This window comes from Tachypleus tridentatus, chromosome 1 (genome assembly GCF_004210375.1).
Source record: "Tachypleus tridentatus isolate NWPU-2018 chromosome 1, ASM421037v1, whole genome shotgun sequence".
Taxonomy (NCBI): domain Eukaryota; kingdom Metazoa; phylum Arthropoda; class Merostomata; order Xiphosura; family Limulidae; genus Tachypleus; species Tachypleus tridentatus.
Genome location: NC_134825.1, coordinates 150,358,098 through 150,379,229, shown reverse-complemented (window position 1 = coordinate 150,379,229; position 21,132 = coordinate 150,358,098). Strand labels below are relative to the sequence as shown.

Below are 21,132 nucleotides of genomic sequence, written 5' to 3'. Positions count from 1 at the left end.
CTGGTGCGAAAAGTAGGTGTAACAACAGCAAAGGAGAAGAAATCTCACCTAGCGGAACCGTCGATTATACTTCATTAACTGTGGTACGTCTGCTTCTGATGCAGCCAGTCAAAACGTGTATGATTTTGGCCCAATTTGGTAAATTATAGTTGTCGCGTATCATCGTATGTTAATTCCTTTATAGTGTCACCAAGCTAAGATGAATCCCTGATTTTTTACGACCATTTCCTGCCTACGAAGCGCCTTCAGTTGAAGGTGTTAAACTTCACGGTTTGAAAACAGTGATTATTTCATCCAGGTTAAATAATTGATTTAGGTACAAATATTTTTATAATTTAATTTTACTTTTTACATTAAAGATGGAAGTACAGTCAAAACAATGTGTTACTTATTTTCGAACGTGCATGCCCAGTGAAATAATGAACAAACAACAAAACAAAGATAAATTATTTCCAAAATGAGAAAATTTGATATTATTTCAGAAAATGAGTAACCTGCAATACCCAAAGGCTGCGGCACACTGATAACGGATACAATAACAGTAAAAAAATGACCTTTGACTTGATTAAGATAAATCATCGCAAACCTGGCGAATAACATGATCCAGAGAAGTATATTATACTGCTTTATTTTTATAACTGTAGTTTTACTTGACTTGGAAATACTGTGTTTCAGAAATAAACATTGTGTTACTGGCATGCCTTTTTGTATAGAACATAGTTGATTGAATACACTAGTTACCATTTGAGTTTTAAAACAGAGAAGGTATTTTGATTTCTAGATTTAGTGTTTTTCCGACAGAGTAATTATATTTTGGATGTTGAATGTGTTCATTGCTGTTTTCGATCAACTAATGATACTTCATTGGGCTTTCACTCAAAGTAACAATGTATATTATTATAAACTGTGGGGAAGAAAATCTAAATCATAAGTATGTCCAAGAGTAATCTTAGCTGAACAACTGAGATCTAGGTTTAAAAAAAATCAAAAGAAAACGTCATGCATATACACATACCTAAATAATATTCGTGTATGCACGCTTTAATATTCTGATATATTGTATTTGCAGTAATGTTTGGATTACAATAACTCTGTCGTTGCGGTTTTGCTAAAATAATAAGTAACAAGTTATCCTTTCCGGTTACGTACGAGGTAAAAACATATGGAAAGAGCAGAAACTTAAGTTTGTTAACTTTCACGCATTGGTGACAGAAGGAGTGGTCAGAGGTCATTGACAACCTTAAATACAAGCTTATCTGTCCAGTGGCATAATCAACCAGCTGCGACTTCACAATATTAACACTGCGTGGCCCCATAAATGTTTTTTTTTTGTGTTTTTTTTTGTTAATATTTGTTTATTCCTTTTGCTCCTTGGGGCATCATTTTATATCCCGAATCACAGACGCTTTTCTGAAGTCTACTATACCCCTTTGAGAGTCTGGCGACCCTAGTGCTGTCACACGGTTAATGAGTTTCATAACTAACACCTATATCCCCACACTGTCCTCTTCCCATTTGGGAAGAACTGTGGTGTTAGAATGTTAATAGCTAGAACCGTTTCCTTGGGCATTAGTCGTAGCGGTGTCAATTATCAAGAAGTTACAAACACACTTGTGGCCCTTCGCAACGTTGTGATTTACAAATTATCGTGAAACCGTTTTTGTGCAGCCTTGGAATTTAATTCCCATGTGGAACAAACTGAACGACGGATAACATTTTCTAACGTTACGTTGAACAAACTAAACGACGGATAACATTTTCTAACGTTACGTTGGAGAAACGTGCATGTCTTACCACAATGCAATTCAGTGTAATGACGTTGTCCCACATCATGAACTTGACCTTCATCACCCAATTGTACTTTGTATTTATACAAACAAAAAAAACCCACAAAAACACAACTTGCTGATTAATAACTCATTGTATAAACATGAACCAAACATTTCAGTTATAAAACATCCTTTGATATATATGTATATCAGTGAAATTAAATAATTTACATCTAAATGAAGTTAAATGAATAAACTGAATCATGAGGAAAGACTGCGTTAAGAAAAGAAAATCCAAACCTCTGATTAATTATATTATAACCATAAAATATTCAAGCCATAAACCAAAACAGATGAACATGATTTTATCAAAAATAGGATCCCCTAGGATCCCTTTTTTTTTAATGTGCAACGTATTTAAAAAAAAAAAATCATGTAAATGTGTTTTGGTTTATGGTTTGAATACTTTATGGTTATTATTTTTTTTTTCATTTACATTTATTTGAGCTTAATTTTCACTTCATTATTGGCCGTTTCACTTTAATGTTTCAAAAGCTTGTTCGAATGGAATTGTTTCAAGCGTACAACTTTTTCTCCTTGAAACGTTATTTAGAAGAGAAAAATAAAATTGAATTGTCTGGGATTTTTCTGTTTTTATCCGTGTGCAAAACTAAACTTTTAAAGTTAAAGGGTTTCAGTACTTAAAAGCACGTTTGTGTGTAGAGATTTGTACAATGTAAAACATGTTTGTGTGTATGTTCCGAAGGTTTATAATATACAAACCTGTTTGTTTGTATTCCTATATATTTGTAGTATAAAAATCTGTTTGTGTGTTCCTACAGATGTTGATGCACCAATGTGTAGTTTGTGTAACACTCAGATCACAATTATTTGGACTAGCCACATTTTACTATTCTTTGTCATCGTTGTTGATTCACAACGACGGCACCATTTTCACCATATTCTGTCCCAAGGTTTATCCATAACGTTAGACAGTATTATTGGTAAATGGTGGCACTGTCCATCTTGGTAATGTTTTTTAGTTTTTTAAAGGCCATTCATATTTTTAATGCCACTTAAGTATTTTAATTTATACTTTACACCTTTTTAATGTGGCTCCCTTTTAAAAATCACAGTTCATCTTGTTCGATTTGAAATTAGAAACTGGCCGTAACATTAAATAACTCGGAACCGGGACTAGAAAGGCCAACTTCAGGTGACTGACGGTGGTTTTTGTACTTACCTGTTAGTCTTCCTGGCGAGTTGTGATTATTACAGTTACGCTATAGAAAGTCCTTTATAACTTGAATTATTGTTGTTTTTCTCTTGACGTTTTAGACTAGATGTAAACATTGGTTTTATGCTATTTATGTTTTTTTAACCTTAATTTTTTTATGAATTTTACTAAATATAAATTTAACTTTCTTTCGGACGTTTGGCGCAGATAGCCGAGCCGCTTTGTGCCATAAAACACTAAATCAACCAACCAACCTACAGATTTGTAGTCTAGAGCCTGTTGACCTGTACTTGAAAATGTTTGTCGTGTAGAAGTATGCGTATGTGCATTCTCAGTGGTTTGTAATGTTGACGGATATTTGTGTGTAATCTCAGATGTTTTTAGTATATAAACATGTTTGTGTATTTCCAGGGGTTTTTAGTTTAGAAGCGTGTTTATAAGTATTCCCACGGTTTTACAGTGTATGGAATCGCAAATATATATTGCAGGGTGGAACCATGCTTATGAATGCCACCAGGGTTACCACTCATTGTTATTCTTTCTGGCAGCTTACCTGTTCAACTTCGTCTTCGTTCTGTTTCATTATGATGGTGACGCGCCACCAGTGAAAAATTGTGACCTTGTGAAATAATCCGAATTTAGATCTATTCATATCTCTTAATAAGCAAAAAGGAATGTGACCCGTGGGCGATGATGGGTTGGGACCATAATGTTATTTCTTGGTAAATAACCCACGTAATGATGCTTTAAAATAATAGGTAACGTAGTAATTTGTTTATGTTGCGTATGTTCAGATCTAGCCCTTAAGGTATTCGTTGTAGTTTTGTTGTGTAGCCTTAAGACTGTAACAGGATACGCTACATGCCTTACCCTCGCCAAGGTTTTGTTAATATTCCTTCTCAATTATATATTCAGGACAACTGGCGAAATTTAAATAAATTTGCTACATAAAGTTATTCGAATGTGCATATTATTTTCTAGGATAATAGTAACGCAAGTTGTATACTACACATGTTCGTTTCTAAGATAAGTGTATAGCTGAACTTAAGTGTGGTGTTTTAGAAAAAAAAAAATTATCTGAGTGATAAAGCCTTAGCACTTTTAATGTGGAAATTGTGCAGGGCATGGCTCGTGGTTCGCGACCCACTGACGCAAAAATTTTGTTTGCGCTTACGTGCATTATAACAATGACGGATGGATTCCATTCTTACATCAAACAAGTGTAACTGCGCAAAATCCTAAAACAAACTAAGGTGAAAATTAATTATAAAATAAGCATTGAACATGTGTTTACGTTCAGTTATAGGTAAACCATGTAGAGTTTACGGCTGCTGTAATTCAAACTTTCAGAGTTATAATGTGTCGCTTTTGTTGTTACACTGATTCGCGATTTGAAATGGTAACCAGCTATGAGAGAAGTAAGTATAGAATACTCTGTAAACATAATTATTTGTTACTGTGCATCAGTTAGTCTGTATGTCGAGATAACCCGGCTAGTGTTATCTACATAGATATTTCGAACGTTGTCTTTGGGTCCGGCATGGGCAGGTTATTAGGGTACTTGACTCGAAAACTGGAGATCTCGTGTTCGAATCCCCATCCCACCAGACATGTTCGACCTTTCAACCGTGGAAACGTTAATGTCGGTCAATCCCACTATCTGTTGATGATAGAACAGCGCAAAAGTTGGTGGTTGGTAGTGATGACTAGCTGCTTTCCCTCTAACCTTTCACTGCTAAATTTGTTTGTCCTCCAAAATACTCTGTCGAACGCAATTATCAATATATTTATTGCACTCTGGACTACATATATCATGTTTGTTAAAATATGTTGATTGTACTTGTGCCAACTGATCCAAACAGGTTTGTGGTATAGACGTTGTAAAAATGCGTATATTGTACTCTCAATTGATGGTGTTCAAAATTTTGTGTTACACACTTTGTGCTCGTGTAAACACGTTCATTATACTATCGACACAACTGTTGTAGACAGATTTGTAGTACAAACGTTATCAAAATGTATTTCTTTATACTCTAGAGTGATGGTATCAAAAATTGTGTTACTGTTTTAAAATACATTTATTACTCTCTCGACAATTACAATGCTAAAATCGAGGGTTCGATTCGCCTTGGTGGACTTAGCAGATAGCCCGATGTGGCTTTGCCATAAGAAAACACGCACACACACACTCGACAACTGCTGTAGACAGGTTTGTGATAGACATTGTCAAAATGCGGTGTTTATATACTCGATTAATTATATCGAAAATTTTGTGGTGTACATCGCGTTTCTCAAAATACATTTTTGTACTCTCGACAAACTGACACAGTCAGCGGTAAAATGCGGGTACTATTCTCTACCATGTTGATATCCACAGGTTTGCGTTCGTCAAAATACGTTTATTATAACTCTCGATCACTCGTGTCGAAAATATTTTGTTCTACGTCGCGTTTGTGGATATCTACTAAAAACATTATACGTTCAGTCAGAGATGTTAGGAAATTTTTCTGTGTATACTTTGTAAAACATGTTTCAAGAACGGCTTGCCTAATTTAGATCAGAACTTTCCCTTAATCTAAGAACTAGTCAGATAGGTTGTGTCGAAATGGGGTCAAGGTGACAGCAATAAACTATCGAGCTTTTAGTAATAATGACTGTGAAGCTTGAAAATTAATAGATTGAGACCTTTGCCGTTAATTACTTGAAACACGAAAAATGTGTGTTCACAAAAAGCAGGTTTCTTTAACATATAACAAGCCACTTTTGAGATTGTTACTAATATTTACAACCGAATGGAAGGCTAGGAACAGGTTGTAGGAATTATACATGTATATTCCTTAGCTGTAACAGACGTATCTTGTATATATGCAGTTTGTTTATTGATGGCGTTACGGACAACTTAATTTTAAAGAACACCAGGGATTTCTTTTTATCAACACTTTTGTGAACGTTTTTATTCTTTCTTAGTTTGTTTTTCGACTTGTTTCCATTAACAGTGTATTTTATATATATATATATATATATGTGTGTGTGTTAATTTCAGGCCAAATTAGAACGAGTGTTAGGTTTAACTGTTTCCAGTAACGCGGCTCTTGACTGTGATCCTCAACAAAGTGTTGTTGCCTACCCTGCTGGGTAAGTTTTTTTTTGTTGTTTTTTTTTTAGTTTGTGTTGTGTAAACGTTTGTGCATGTGACAAAAGAGAGAATGTTTTTATTAGTTACAGAACGTGTGAAGTGTGTTGCAGGCGAAGTGAATAAAAGCTCCGCTCACATTGCTTTTGTGGTTCCCATTATAAAAACAATGTGTGAAGAGAAACGAAGTTACTTCTTGAAAGCAACATTTTCAGAACACTAATTACCCTTTGTCAGATTAATGAGACTAGGCGATCTGATTTGATCTGTATAATAACACAAGCCTGCAATGGTTTTATTTTTAAAAATTTTACATGTTTCACAATAATTCCTGTACGCTGAATTCGAAAAATGATATCCATTTTTCTCCATCACGTACAGATTTTTCACAAGATGTCATGTATACCTTTGTGTAAGTGAATCATTTCGATTCAAATCGGGCCTCATTTTGTTACGCTGAAAATATTGTCAAAGACTAACTGTAGATTTCTCTGGATCAGCCACGACGTGAGTCTTCTCGATCGTGCTGGAACCCTAACGTAACAATAAAAAATGTTCGTTGTGGTAAACAAAATAATAATTTGACCAAAGTAATAGTTTTTCTTTTCTTCGCGATTTGTAAAAAACAAAAATAGCGTGTTTTTTCTATTCTGAAGGCTGCTTAACTGAATTATGTAAAAATCAGTTATAACCAACACTACTTTTACGAATTTTAAATTCGCAGGCCTGTGTTGTGTTATCCTAGCCTGACTGAGGGTCGTTATCCGATATGTCACTTTACAATAAATACTTTTTCAATGTTGTCTCATTTAACACATTATTCCGTGTTATTTTGCAGTGTATTATAACCATTTTGCTGAATAAATGCTGTACATGGTTTGCATCGTTGTTATTTTTTATGGGTGGTGGGGTAAAGAGACCGTATATATGCCTGAAATGTTGTTTATGTTTTGCAAGTTTTATGTTGTTTCTCTTGCACATAATTTACCTTATATAAGTGCATAGGTTTTATTTACACGTGCACCAATTGTGCAACTGTTGGTGTACAACTTGCTAAAATGAAATGAAATATTTTATTTATGAATTAAATTATAAAACAAAAATCAGTTCGTTATTATTTTATGCAACTCGAATGCAGTTATCTGCTAAGACAAACGGAATACAACACTAAATATTTAAAATCACGAAATACAGTTGTGTCAGTGTAAGTATTTGTTGTAATGATTTTTAGGTTAGCATATAATAAATTTATACTGATATTTATATGAATACTCTGCTGGTCCAGCATGGCCAGGTGGTTAAGGCTCTCGACTAGTAATCTACAGGTCGCGGCTTCGAATCTTCATTACACCCAAACACACTTTCCCTTTCAGTGGAGGCGTTATAATGAGAGGGTTTATTGTAAAAGAGTAGCTCAAGAATTGGCAATGGGCGATTAAATTAGGGACGTCTAGCGCAGATAGTTCTTGTGTAGCTTTGCGTGAAATTGCAAAAAACAAACAAACAATACTCTGCTGAAACTTTTAATAATAAAGTTTAGATGGAGGCCCAGTGGGTAAAATGACAGTGTCGTAAGTGCACTTGTCATCTGCCTGTCATAACACACGTCCTATTTTAACTGTAATAAATAATTACTGTATAGCATACTGGACCTCACAGATCATTCATCTTCCCCTGTTTTTAAAGGATCAATTGATTAGCTGTTACGGTCGTCGTCTGTAAATCCTACAGGGTGTAAAGTTTGCATGGGAATGTTGATTTTAATAAGTCTACTTTCTATGTTATAATATTTGATCATGTAATTGGAGGTCACCTTGAACTAGCTGTAATGTTGAATCTGTATTCCACCAGGGGAGTGTTCTATAGATAAGACTTTTTTTTTATATAGTTTTCTGAATCCACCATTATGTGGTTCCTGAATCGATAGTTTAAATATCTAGGAGTTGAAAAATTAATTCTTTACATATGAAAGGCGCTAATGAGTATTGGTCATTGAAATCTCTCAGTTAATGACGAAACGTAGATAAACTTTGGTATTATGGTACATTTGTATACAACTTATTACCGTATATTATTTTATTCGGATTTCATGCTATCTATTTACAATGACAGATGTCAGCGTGTCCAAGGTTAGAACTAAAAAAGGAAGCGAAGTGTTAGGTTTTACCACGTTGAATATACATGGACACGTTCATCTCCCCAGGTACCCTTACTTACGTGTATCATGCGGCATATATGTATATTGTTTAATCAGTTAAGTCATTACCTAAATGTTTAGTTATACGCCGACATTCACATAAAATGGTGTGACGTCTGTAAATCATGTTTAGGTAGAAGAAATATATGCGGACATCCAATGCAAAAGAAGAATCTGTCGCTGTTTCAGTTTGACAGTGTGGTTACTGAAAAAACAAATCTCAGTGTGATGCAGTATATTTGTATGTACCTAGCTATGTATTATTCTGCGCTGCATATAGATTGGGTAATTCCGTCTCTTTGGTCGTTTTCCAGAAAAGAGGCAGACAGGATCTTTAATATAAAACATAATTCCCTGTTACCTGTTTATTTCCAAGGTACGTCACGCGAAATACGCGTCAGATTTTCCGGAGATTAGACGGATGCGAACAACGAGTTTAGCGTATTAATTTCCAAAGACCAAAGTGATGTGCGTTTCTTTTAAAGCAAAGTTTTTGTTCTGTCTGTCCGCGTTAAAAATAGAACCCGGTACTGAAGCCCAGCAAATAAGTGTTTAAAAGTTTCAAGTCAAGTAAAACTGTTTCGTGTATAATGTTTGGCCAACTTCACATGATTTCGTACTTTTTCCTCTCCTAATGGTTCAATTTAGAAACTCAGTTATAAGATAACCATTTTCTGCACAGTGTTTTTTTGTTTTTTTTCGAATTTCGCACAAAGCTACACGAGGGCTATCTGCGCTAGCCGTCCCTAATTTAACAGTGTAAGACTAGAGGGAAGGCAGCTAGTCATCACCACCCACTGCCAGTTCTTTTACCAAAGAATAGTGGGATTGACCGTAACGTTATAACGCCCCCACGGCTGAAAGGGCGAGCATCTTTGGCGCGATGGGGATGCGAACCCGCGACCCTCAGATTACGAGTCGCACACCTTAACACGCTTGGCCATGCTGGGCCCCTGCATAGTGGAAGAAATAAAATAATCTTTTGTTTTTTTTTGTTTGCGCAAAGCTACACAAGGGTTATCTGCGTTAGCCGTCCTTAATTTAGCAGTGTTAGACTAGAGAGAAGGCAGCTAGTTATCACCATTCACGGATAACTTTTGGGCTACTCTTTTACCGACGAATAGTGTGATTGACCATCACATTTAAACGCTCCCACGGCTGAACCCGCGACCCCCAGATTACGAGTCGAATGCCTTAACCCACCTGGTCATGTCGGCTCCCCCTCCCAAAAAAAACATTGAAAATCTACCTGCAGTAGTGAGAAATATATATACAACACATAAACCCAAAAAAGATGTGTATTTTCGTTTTGTTCTCAGAGTGTGTGTCTAAAAATGAAGGTTGGAAAACTAGGGCTATCTATTTTGGCCGAGTAATTTAACGTAAAACAAAGCAACAACGTTAAAATATCATTTTCCAATGAATGAGGTCCATTGTGTGGCCAGATGGTTAAGGAGCTCGACTCGCAATCTGCGGGTTACGAGCTCAAACATGGGAACATTATAATGTGACGGTCAGTCCCACTGTTTGTTGGTAAAAGAGTAGACCAAGGGTTTAATGGTGGTTTGTGATGACTAACTGCCTTCCCCTCTAGTCTTTCGTTGCCAAATTAGGGACGGCTAGCGCAGATAGCCTTAAGCTTTGCACCAAATTCAAACCAAAACAAACTGATTAATGAAGTTCATTAAATAATGATAACATCTGTATGAAACGTGTAGCTTGTGAGAACGGGTCATTATAATACAAAATCATTCCATATGCGTGCATCAGAAATGTCTGTTTATTTTTTAACTATAAGAATAGAATTTCTATTTTCCTTATGGGTGTAAGAGTTTTATGTATAGAGCCATAGTAAGCAGTATTCCAATGGTCGCGTGATAAGATAAAAGGAAGATAAACATGACAAACCAAGTTTTTATTAAGGTGATTTGTATCCAGCTGATATTTGAACCTGTAACTAATGAGCAAACCGAACATCTCTTGGGTTGCCTAGAGACCAACGCAATTATGCAGACACCGAAGATGATTAAAGTTATTTCTCAGTGGGTTAATTGGCGCTACCCTTTATGAGTTTGGTCAGAGTGAGCCAATCAATATCACAAACTGTTCATGTTCCTAATATAGTGTTGTTGTTTTCAGGATGTGGGTAGGTAGCCGGGAGATGGCTAAAATATATTCTTTAGTCCTGAGAGTTAAGACTGTGAGGTAAAACGACATTTGTATTGTATTTCACAATATACTGAGTGTTAAATACTTTAAATCAGCACGTGTTTTAAGCATCTGTATTTACAATTAAACGGGATACAAGGTTAAAATCAGTACACAATCAGTTAAACATCACAATAGTTATTAAAACAGGGACTTGCCCCAGAAGACACTACACATGTTTCAGTTTTCTGTAATGATGTCATGGAACTCCGAAACATGTGTAGTCTGTTGTAATAACTGTTTATTGTGTAATGATTTTAACGTTGCATCCCCGTTGCGCCAAACATGCTCGCCCTTTCAGCCGTGGGGGCGTTATAATGTCACGGTCAATCCCACTATTCGTTGGTAAAAGAGTAGCCCAAGAGTTGGCGGTGGGTGGTGATGACTAGCTGCCTTCCCTCTAGTCTTACACTGCTAAATTAGGGACGGCTAGCACAGATAGCCCTCGAGTAGCTTTGTGTGAAATTCAAAAACAAAACAAACAGTTTTAACATTGCCTTCCTTTTAACTCAAAATATACTAAGTGTTGTGTGAAAGCATTATATTACTTCCCTCTAGTCTTTCGTTGCCAAATTAGGGATGGCCAGCGCAGATAGCCTTTAGCTTTTCACGAAATTCAAACTAAAACAAACTGTATGTAGTTTTTCACTAAGTTAAAAGCTAGTAGTTGGTTTATTGTATGAACAACTAACATTTAAAAATTCAATAGAATCCCCGGCTTCATGGCTTCTTCCTTTTCTTAACCAAATCTTCACTGAACAGTACCTTTAAACTCACGCTTAAAAAAAAAAAAAATATTGCACCACAATGTGTAATCCTGGGTGTGTTATAAGGTTGGCGGTCATGTCCTACTCTTTTAATTACAGTGGTTCAACAGTTATCAGTGGAAAGTGTTCATTAGCTGCCTTCCTCCTGGTCCATCAGTTCAAAATTGGAAACAGCTATGTGTGGATAGTCCTTGATTAGCTGTGCGCGAACATCAGAAACAAGCAGACTAAACAGCTAATATCTAGATATAAAACTTGTATATAAACAAGTTGGTTCTTATTTTACACCCGTCACAAAACGTGGAAGTGTTTATTTTCTAACCAAAGGAAATTAACTGCTGTTCGTTGGTTTTCATCATAAATATTTCGTCACTACGCTTCAGAGGCATCTAGTGGTAATGACTCTTATAAGCCTAATCAAATCTTGTCACTTATCGAATCCGTCGCATTTAGAAACAAATAATGAACATTCAACTTAATTCACAAACCTTGAACCTCCCTTTAAATAAAGCTTACTAGTTGTAAAAGACCATTCTGGACTTTAAAAGTTGCGTTTTAAGTGGGGAGATGATGGATCTCCGCCAGTTTGGATCGTGGTGCGCTAACCATGTGGCTGATGCAATAATACCCTTGCTGTACATGGCATTAAATGTCACTTTCTTTTGACGTCAGCTTCACGTGTTTTGCTGTCAACATCCTCGCTCAGCCCGTATTTGTGACGTTAAATCGTTCGTAGATGGCTTATTTATCTCAACTCGATCTTTGGGGCCTCACTTGATTTCCTATACCAGATTTCATCGAAATTGGTCCGTCCACTTCCTAACAAGAATTTGTGAATACAACAAAGGAAGACAGCTAATTTTGGTTTATAATATGCGACTACTCATTTCTTCGCAGCATTTTATAACCGTCATATTTTTCATTTATCATTCGAATTTTATCTGATTTGTACTAGGAGCTCATAACACTTCTTGTTTTCAGAGTTCGTTGATGACAGAGTAAATGCACTATATTCGACGCTTACTACAGCTGAAATAGTACTATGTCCTAAACTCTGGTTTCCATTTCTAGATTCTCGGTTGTTTTTAAAGGACATAAGTGTACCAAAGTTTAAACATTCCAAAGCTCTTATAAATTCTTAATAACCTGGCGTTTGCTCCGGAATGATTTGAAGGTTAGCGTCTCTGACTGTGGATCCGAAGTTCTAGATTCGCATCCCACTACCGCATAAATGTTCTCCACATTTAGGGGTCGTGGGTGTTTTATGAATGAACGTCAATTTCTACCGTTCGATTACAGTAGCCCCAAATTTGGTGATGAGTTCTATTCTAAATCGCGTACTGTTATCGCAGATAGCTCTAATTTTGTGCGAATATTTGTAACAAATTTAAGTATTCATTTAACAGATTGCCAGAGTTCTTTTATTCACAGAGTTTCTCAGCAGTTTTATGTCTGCTTTACCAGCTTTTTAAGCTTTCTTCAATCGTGCAGTTAAGTGAAGTCGTTCAAAAACTTTTAGTCCGTATAGCTCAAAGCACAAAATGTTTTGAACCGTATCGATTAAAGCTTTTTATATTTTTTCATTCAAATTCATATGTATTAGCCTGTTCAGTAAACATAGTTTTTAATGTTATTTCCAGTAATTGTATATTTAAACTCATCTTCTATTGGGCCCGGCATGGCCAGGTGGTTAAGGCACTCGACTCGGAATCTGAGGGTCGCGGGTTCGAATTCCCGTCGCACCAAACATGCTCGCCCTTTCAGCCTTGGGGGCGTTATAATGTCACTGTTAATCCCACTATTCGTTGGTAAAAGAGTAGCCCAAGAACTGGCGGTGGGTGGTGATGACTAGCTGCCTTCCCTCTAGTCTTACACCACAAAATAAGGAACGGCTAGCGCAGATAGCCCTTGAGTAGCTTTGCGCGAAATTCAAAACAAAAAAAAACAAACCCTCTAGTCTTACACTGCTAAATTAGGGACGGCTAGCGCAAATAGCTTTGGTGTGGCTTTGCGCAAAATTCAAAACAAACAAACCAGTCATCTTCTATCTCACATGTTGCTATTATTACTACTATTCCTGTTCCTTTACGTTCTATTTTCTTTTCTCTTTTTGTAGATGTGAATGTTTTCTGAATTTCTGTGCGTTGATGCCTTTTCACTGTGAATGCCTTAATTCGTACTGATTCGAACTTGTACTTTGTGCATCGAAGTCAACGATAAGCATTTTCTGCTTAATCAACGTAATTGTCAGTGTCAGATTCTATAAATTACATTTTCGTCTGGTCAACTACACAGCGTGGGGAAATACAAGGACTTTTATAAAACGTGCTTTTGAACCGTCGTGACATAGACTTCTGTAATGATTGAAATAGCCTATGTAATTACTCTTCCATAACTTGTTTAGAAATAGCTTTTTTCGGGTATGTTATTGTTATAAATTTTTCATACAGTGTTTGCACGTAGTTATGACGCTGTTCGGCTTTAGGATAAAAAGGTAGCGTACAAGAATTTACCTGATTTCCATGAATAGTTATATGTTTGTGGGATGTAACGTGGTCAAAAGAGAGACTCAAAAAACCTATCCGTTCCACGAAAACATACCCACCTCATTAATCTATTTCCAGTGACTTCCACAGTGGAGGCAACACACACGAAACTTCCAACTTTTCTGTTCGTACAGAAGAGTGAATATCGAGATACATCTGATTATATGACAGGATTACTCTTATCATCGTTGCACTACTGTAAGGTCATTTTTCTTTTGTTTCCTGGACTAGTGGTTTATGGATGGAACAGTAGTTACCAAAGTTGATTTCACGTAGCCGGCTGCCCATTGTTGTTAAATTGGATGGCATGTTTGATGTAATCAGCTAATTGATGTACAATTTATCTCTTATTTGGCTTCAAAATTTCCCCCTCTTTGAATATATATAATTTTTGTTTTTGGTATTTCTGCAACGCTGTATAATCTCGTACGATGACCACGTTCGAATTATTAGTCAGTTCGTTCTTTTTTGCTGTCGAGACTTCAGCTAATTGAGTCCTGAAAAGAATGTCACGTTTGAAGTTAGACATAATCTTCTTCGTTTAAGTAAAGACTTTGAAAAACCAAAACATGCTTATGTTGCTATAGTGATACAACAGTGACATAATTCCTCGTCTGTTTACTTACCAATTAGTTGGAAAGCTCAAACAAAAATAATTTCTATTCCAACAATATCTTGGCATGTGTGTATATTTTTAGTTGTTTTTACGTACACTCGTATTTGTGTATTTCAACTTGTGTATTCTGAAGGAGTTTTTCTTTTTTCTTTTTTGTAGACACGTACCAGTTTATATTGTGTGTATGCGTATGCCATCATGTTTCTATTTTGTGTATATGTCATCATGTTTATATTCTAAGTCTACGGATTTACAACTTTAAAATCAGGGGTTCGATTTCCCTCGGTGGACTCAGCAGATAGTCCGATGTGGCTTTGCTATAAGAAAACACAAACACGTTTACATTCAGTATTATGAACCACCATCGTGGTTCATAATAAGGATTGCAAGAAATTACAGAAAATCTGAATTGAACGTTCGGAAAAAAAAAACACCACCACCTTAAACAGTAAAGATGCAGCTTACAAAACATTAAAAACCCTTTACTATTAATTGCTGTGGCTATACATATATAAAAATGTAGAATAAAAACATGCACGTTAAACTTGCAAGGAAAGTAAAACCCGACATAAAAAATATCCTGCTTGTAATTCTTATCTTGCCAGCCTACAACAGAAACGGCTTGCATCCAAACCTTTTGTAGAATACTAAATAAGGTACTGTAAAGGTCGTAGAGGTTTCGAAAGGTCAAATTGTTTTGTATTTTACGTAATATAAATGTTGTTTATTTTAACAACTTGTATATTAAATATTAAGAGAAAACTGGTGTTTATAGGCATTTCTAAACTCACTGGCTGGAAACGAAATAGATGTTTGTAGTTTGAGTCAATAATCTCTTCAGTCTTTTCCAATCTTATTATTATTATTATTTTACGATCCTTATTTGCAGGTATTTTAAATTTCCAATATTTTTAATCATCTTGTATAGATGTCATGTTTATATCGGTATGCGTATTATCGTGTGTGTTTTTTATGTGTGTGTCACCAGGTTTATAATCGGGAGAGATATATGTTCGTGTTCGTTTTATGTACTGATGTTAGAGGTTTATATATATATATTATAAACGTGCCAGACGAAAGGGCTATTTCTATTACTGGTGGTTTGGTACTGTAACTACATCAGCCAGACACTTTGAAGGTCGAGTTTTAATGACAAATGTACTCTGCTTCGTGAAGAAAATTGTTTTTTTGTTTTGTTTTTTGAAATTTTGCGCAAAGCTACACGAGGGCTATCTGCGTTAGCCGCCCCTAATTTAGCAGTGCAAGAGTAGATGGAAAGTAGCTAGTCATCATCACCCACTGCCAACTCTTGGGGTTCTCTTTTACCAACGAATAGTGGAATTGATCGTAACATTATAACGCCCCCATGGCTGAAAGAGCGAGCATGTTTGATGTGACAAGGATTCGAACGGCTCCCTGAAGAAGAAAAGTACACCTCTCGAAAGTGCTTGGGTTACAATGTTTTTATGATTTCTTATCAAAACTTATTTAATCTACATGTTTCTTTGACAACATAAATGTAGAAGCAAATCTCTCTCATTAATAGTTCATTCAGTGTCTTTACTGTAAAGCATTTAGTTTACGTCAGAGTGTTTGTAAGTTTATTGGATTTATCTGCTAATTATCGTAGCAACGAGGTTACTTGTTGTACATTCATGTCTGTTATTTTCTTGTATTTGCATCTATTTTCTAGTGGTATTTTAACCACGTTTATTGTATGGTTTGTTATAAATCGTCATAGTCTTAAGCCTTTTTTATTCTTAACCAATACAATTTGTGGAAGAAAAAAAAGTTTTGAAAATTTATATTACTTTTTTGGTTAAAAACATCTGTCAGATTTCTCTACTCTTGATTCATGGAACATGTTTTCATTAATATTTCCTGGTACCTCTAAATTGAAGTTGAGTGTAACATTATGAACAGGAGAACAACATGCTATATAGTTGTCATAATTTGATTATTTTCACCTGTAAAAATGAATACCTATTTATCCACGAGTCAGCTTAATATTCTGATGTATTAATTTCGACATCATTCAGTCTGCCTTACTAAATGCCAACCTCAAACGTGTTTGTACATTAAGTTAAATCCATTTTATCTTTATTTTACCCATATTTCGTATTATACAATTCAGTATCTGTTGTTTCAGTTATTCATATATCTACATTAAACCAAGACGGGGGGATATATCCATTGACGTTTGGGAACTGTTTTTTTTTAACCTACTTACCTAGTTCCCATAGTCAGAGAATTTTGCCCTTAAGTTTCATGTCATGCAAGGTCATTGTGCGAGTAATGAGATACATATTTGTGGGTTCGATGCGGTGCCTTCAATGTGGTGTTTTCTGTTAATTATCTTTCGATAACTCAATCACGAAATATTTTTACGGTAGTATAAAAGTGGTGGTGTGATTGAAGACGGTGTGGAGGAAAATGTTCCTTTTGTTATTGTTGTTTATATGCCAGTCTAGGCTATTTTATCTGTGGTTTGTTCATATGTATACACCATACCGACTTGTCCTCGAATATAGTCAGCTTATGTAAAGTAGTAGTAAATACACTGATTTTATTCTTGTACGTTAAACAAATTACTCGAAATAGACTGGAAACAGTATAATTGTTTCAGTGATCAAAACTCGCATACTGTGAAACAGGACTAAAAAGTCACATGACTTATAAGCAAAACGCTATTGATCAGACCTTTCAACCGTAATATATATTAGTCATTAAATTCGTAAATGAACTGCTTCTTCTAATGACCAGTTACCTGACAATATTGAAACTCTGCTATAAATCGGATGGAAAACAGCTCAGAAAAAGTTGTTGGCCTATTTTTTTACTCCCTGGGCTGGACTTTAGGCCTTAACGTAATAACGTAATATATATATATATGTGTGTGTGTGTGTGTGTAGTAATTTAGTAAGGCTTCCAACAGTTGAAGGAAGTTTTTATAGATGATGACATTTGTTTTCTCTTTCTCCTGTCACGTTTGGATGCACAATTGTGTTAAGAAGAGTTTAGTGACGTGGAGATTGTTGTAAGTAATTACTATGTTATTAAACTTTGTTCTCAAGTTTATGAGACGGGCGTATCCAAACATTGGCGCTAGAACAATTCTTATAGTGGTGTGCTGAAACCTACATACTATTGCCCATATGTGATAGAAATCAAGTATTCGGTTGTTATATTAAAAGTGTTAATGAAATGAAATTATAAACACGTATGTATCTTTTTAAGCAAAAACTAAAAATATAATCGCAGCACGATTACTATTCAACAATGAAAGCAAACAAGTCAAAGAGTAAACCAATCTATCCGATACTACACACTTCTCACCCAGAGTGAATTAATATAATTTTTTTTTTCTTGGGATCTACTAATAAATATGTAGTAGCACAGCAAGGTTGACAAAAATTTTCATAATGTGCTTTAAAAACAAATCACTTTTTATTTGTGCAGTTCTGTGTGAATTATCGACAAGTGTGTGGGTGTTAATTGTCACTGTAATAACGTAGGACTGAAAGGGGACTCGCGAGCGTGTGGAAACTGGCTTCTCAGAATTTAAATCTTATGGTAGTTTGTTCCATTTATGGTGGTTTTTCACCATACAATCAACGCACTTCTAGCAACAGTACATCACAGCACATCCCTTCTTCGAGCAGAGAGCGTCGTCCGTGGTGGCTGCGTCTCTATATCTAGTTGGCCGTTGGTTTTGACAGCTGCCGTTGTCTAATCAGTCTGTCAGTTATAAATTATGTACGCGTACAGCGAAAGGCTTTCGGGTATCATGGCTTGACGGAAACTAATCCTTCGGTTTATGTGTGCCAGTCGTACACAGCAGTTGCGTGATATTAATTAATCGTTGTTAGACATCTCTACTTACTTAATGAACTCGTCTCCTAAAAGATTAGAAATGTTTGCCTAATACGATGCTATAAAATAGTTTAGGAGAGAACGTATTTCCCTCGAAACGTTCAAACTACGTGAAGCTGACGTCCGCTTTCCGTTTCCTCTTTATAACCAGATGGTGAAACAACAGCTGCTAAATGTCTATACTTCAACCTGGTTTAATTTTTAAATTTCGTGCTTGTTCGATGTTGTTCTTTGTAATTGTATCGTTTGATATACTAAATCTGATAGATATCGTGTAAGAAATCTTGTCATACTCAACAGTATTTTACATAATTCACAGGTAAATGCAGTCTCCAGTACGCATATACGCAGCAGTTAACAATAAGATAACCTAGGAATACTGTAGTAACTACTAAGAGTATAAAGAAAAACTGTAGTAATCTTTTCACTACAACAATGAACCTATTATGCCATATAGGAATACAACGGTAAATCATTGCTCTATAGAAATACAGAAATAAACCTACAGCACCGTATGAGAACACAACGGTAAGTCATTAAAGTATAGAAATACAACAGTAAATCCACAGCACCGTATGAAAACACAACGGTAAGTCATTGCACTGTAGAAGTACATTAAATTTACAGTACTATACAGAATCATAACAGTAAGTAATTCCACTATTCAAACACAACAGCTGACAGTATACAAACATAATTGTAAGGAATGAAATAATAGACAAGCTAATAGCAGATAATAATATTACAAAAACTGCAGTAAGTAATAACAGTATACATAAAAATTGATAGTTTTGTAGACACCTTATGGTTAAGTACAACAGTGAAGGAATGTGAATGAAACAATGGTAAATAGTGGCAACACGTAGCCAGATCATATTTTTATATATATCAAATGAACTTGTATCACCCCGTTGCGGTATAAAAGCTATATCATTATCTTGCATTGAGTTTTTTTTTCTTAAAACTTACACAGTTTTCACAGTTCTAGTATTTTTCACACGTACACTTGTAGAATCATCGTGTACGATGTATTTCTTGTTTAATCAAAGAGTGTGTGTATGTATATATATATATATATATATATATATATATATATACGTGATATACATGTGTCCTGATAAGCATAATGTCCAATGAGATGGTTTCTTTGTGTGGGAACATTAATTTTTCAGCACCGGAAATTGATTATTCATCTGTAAAGAAGACGTGGTAGACGTTTCAGAGTTGTAAAAGTTCCGTAAATTGTTGTGCTTTTCTTGGCACATTTTACATAACACACGTGCTTATATTTCACGTGGCGTAGCTTGTTCCGTCACGTCTTTACGGTTGAATGATTATTTGTTATTTTTTTAGAATATACCGAATATGTGGGGCAGAATGAATAGAATATAAAACTTAATATTTTTCCTTACCTACTTTTTATTTCTTTCAGATGGTAATTCTTGTACGTGAAAGTGTTCACACGGTTTGTCGTTAGGACCGTTGGTATAAACGTTACTATAGCGACATTTTGGAACACCCAGTGATGTAACGTATCTTGTAATGAATTAATCAGGAAAAGAGAGAGAAAAATGGTTATTTATTTCTAGAGTTTTTTTGGGGTTTTTTTAATAACGCGGTATGAGAGATAAAAACAAATGTGAAAGATGGAAATCAACAACTGGATAAGTGGGGTTTCGTTTATTAAGACAAGTTAAGTTGGGGGTGAGGGTAGAAAACTTTCAGAAAATGAAAGGCGGAAGACTTTTGTAACGTTCTCCACACTTGTGTTTCTACAACACGCAGTTTCCGTCCATTCAACTACGTTCCGTCTCTATAAGTATAGACTATGTAATAACTTAGTAGTCTTCAGAGTCGAAAGCGTGTATAAAATTAACAATGAATTAACCTCTATACGGCATGCGCTGTGTGTCCGTTATGTGTTCTTTCGATGAAGTCGAAACTTCGTGCGACTTCGATGTAATGTAAGGTCACATCTGTATATCTAAAGTGAATGCGTATATGTGTGTGAACTTTGTCTCATCTGCTGATTCATTTATTGTCGCATTATATAAATATATACAGCCAAGAAACTTAAAGATAATTACAGAAGGTTGTAGAACATAGGTGAGTTAGTTTTTATGGGTGCTTCGTGAGAAATGGGTGAATGTGGAAATTAATTTAAAAATCGCTAGGTCGTAAACGAAGATTTTATTTGCACGTCTGTCCCACTCTGAGTTCCTAGTGACTTATGTGAAAGCGGTACGAATATATTTTGTGCTGCAGTGTCTTAACGCTATTAGCACGTTATTCCAAGCATTGGTTGTTCTAATTGATGAGCTCAATATTTCATGAGGTGTTAATTAAAAGCCACCCAGTTAAGAGTCTGATGTCATGGCCAGTTGCTTGGGACAATCTAATGTATACCTTGTGTGAAGAGAATTCGTAGGTGAAGTTCCCAATATTTCTCACAGTGAAGTTTCCAATTAACTAGGTCCATGTGCACTAGAGCGTTTATTAAGATCCTGAGGTCATTTATTCTCAATATTGAAGGTCAGAACCTATTCACGAAATGAATGCTTATCTAAATTAGTATATGGCTTCTTAACAACAGTGTTTGTAATTAAACGTTGTTTTACGTGATGATGGGTCATTGGGGTCACTTCCAGATTGTCTAGCACAGGTCAGCTATTTAAAACGATGAGCACTGAGTACTACGCGTCAGAAAGTATGTGTCAAAAAAAAAAAACATTTAGCTTGAGGATTGCGCATAGAAAAATTAATAATTTTGATTGTTAAGGCCCGTT

The 21,132-nt window shown here is 35.5% G+C and overlaps 1 protein-coding gene across 16 annotated transcripts in view; it reads left to right on the top strand.

The window, feature by feature from the left end:
- Window positions 1-21,132, top strand: part of LOC143226863 (mitogen-activated protein kinase-binding protein 1-like) — a 120,365-nt gene that overhangs the window by 51,198 nt on the left and 48,035 nt on the right. For all 16 annotated transcript variants that reach the window (XM_076458475.1, XM_076458427.1, XM_076458433.1 and 13 more), the window contains one exon: window positions 6,050-6,141. In XM_076458475.1, coding sequence (XP_076314590.1) covers window positions 6,050-6,141 — 92 coding nt within the window. The remainder of the gene's footprint in view (window positions 1-6,049; window positions 6,142-21,132) is intronic.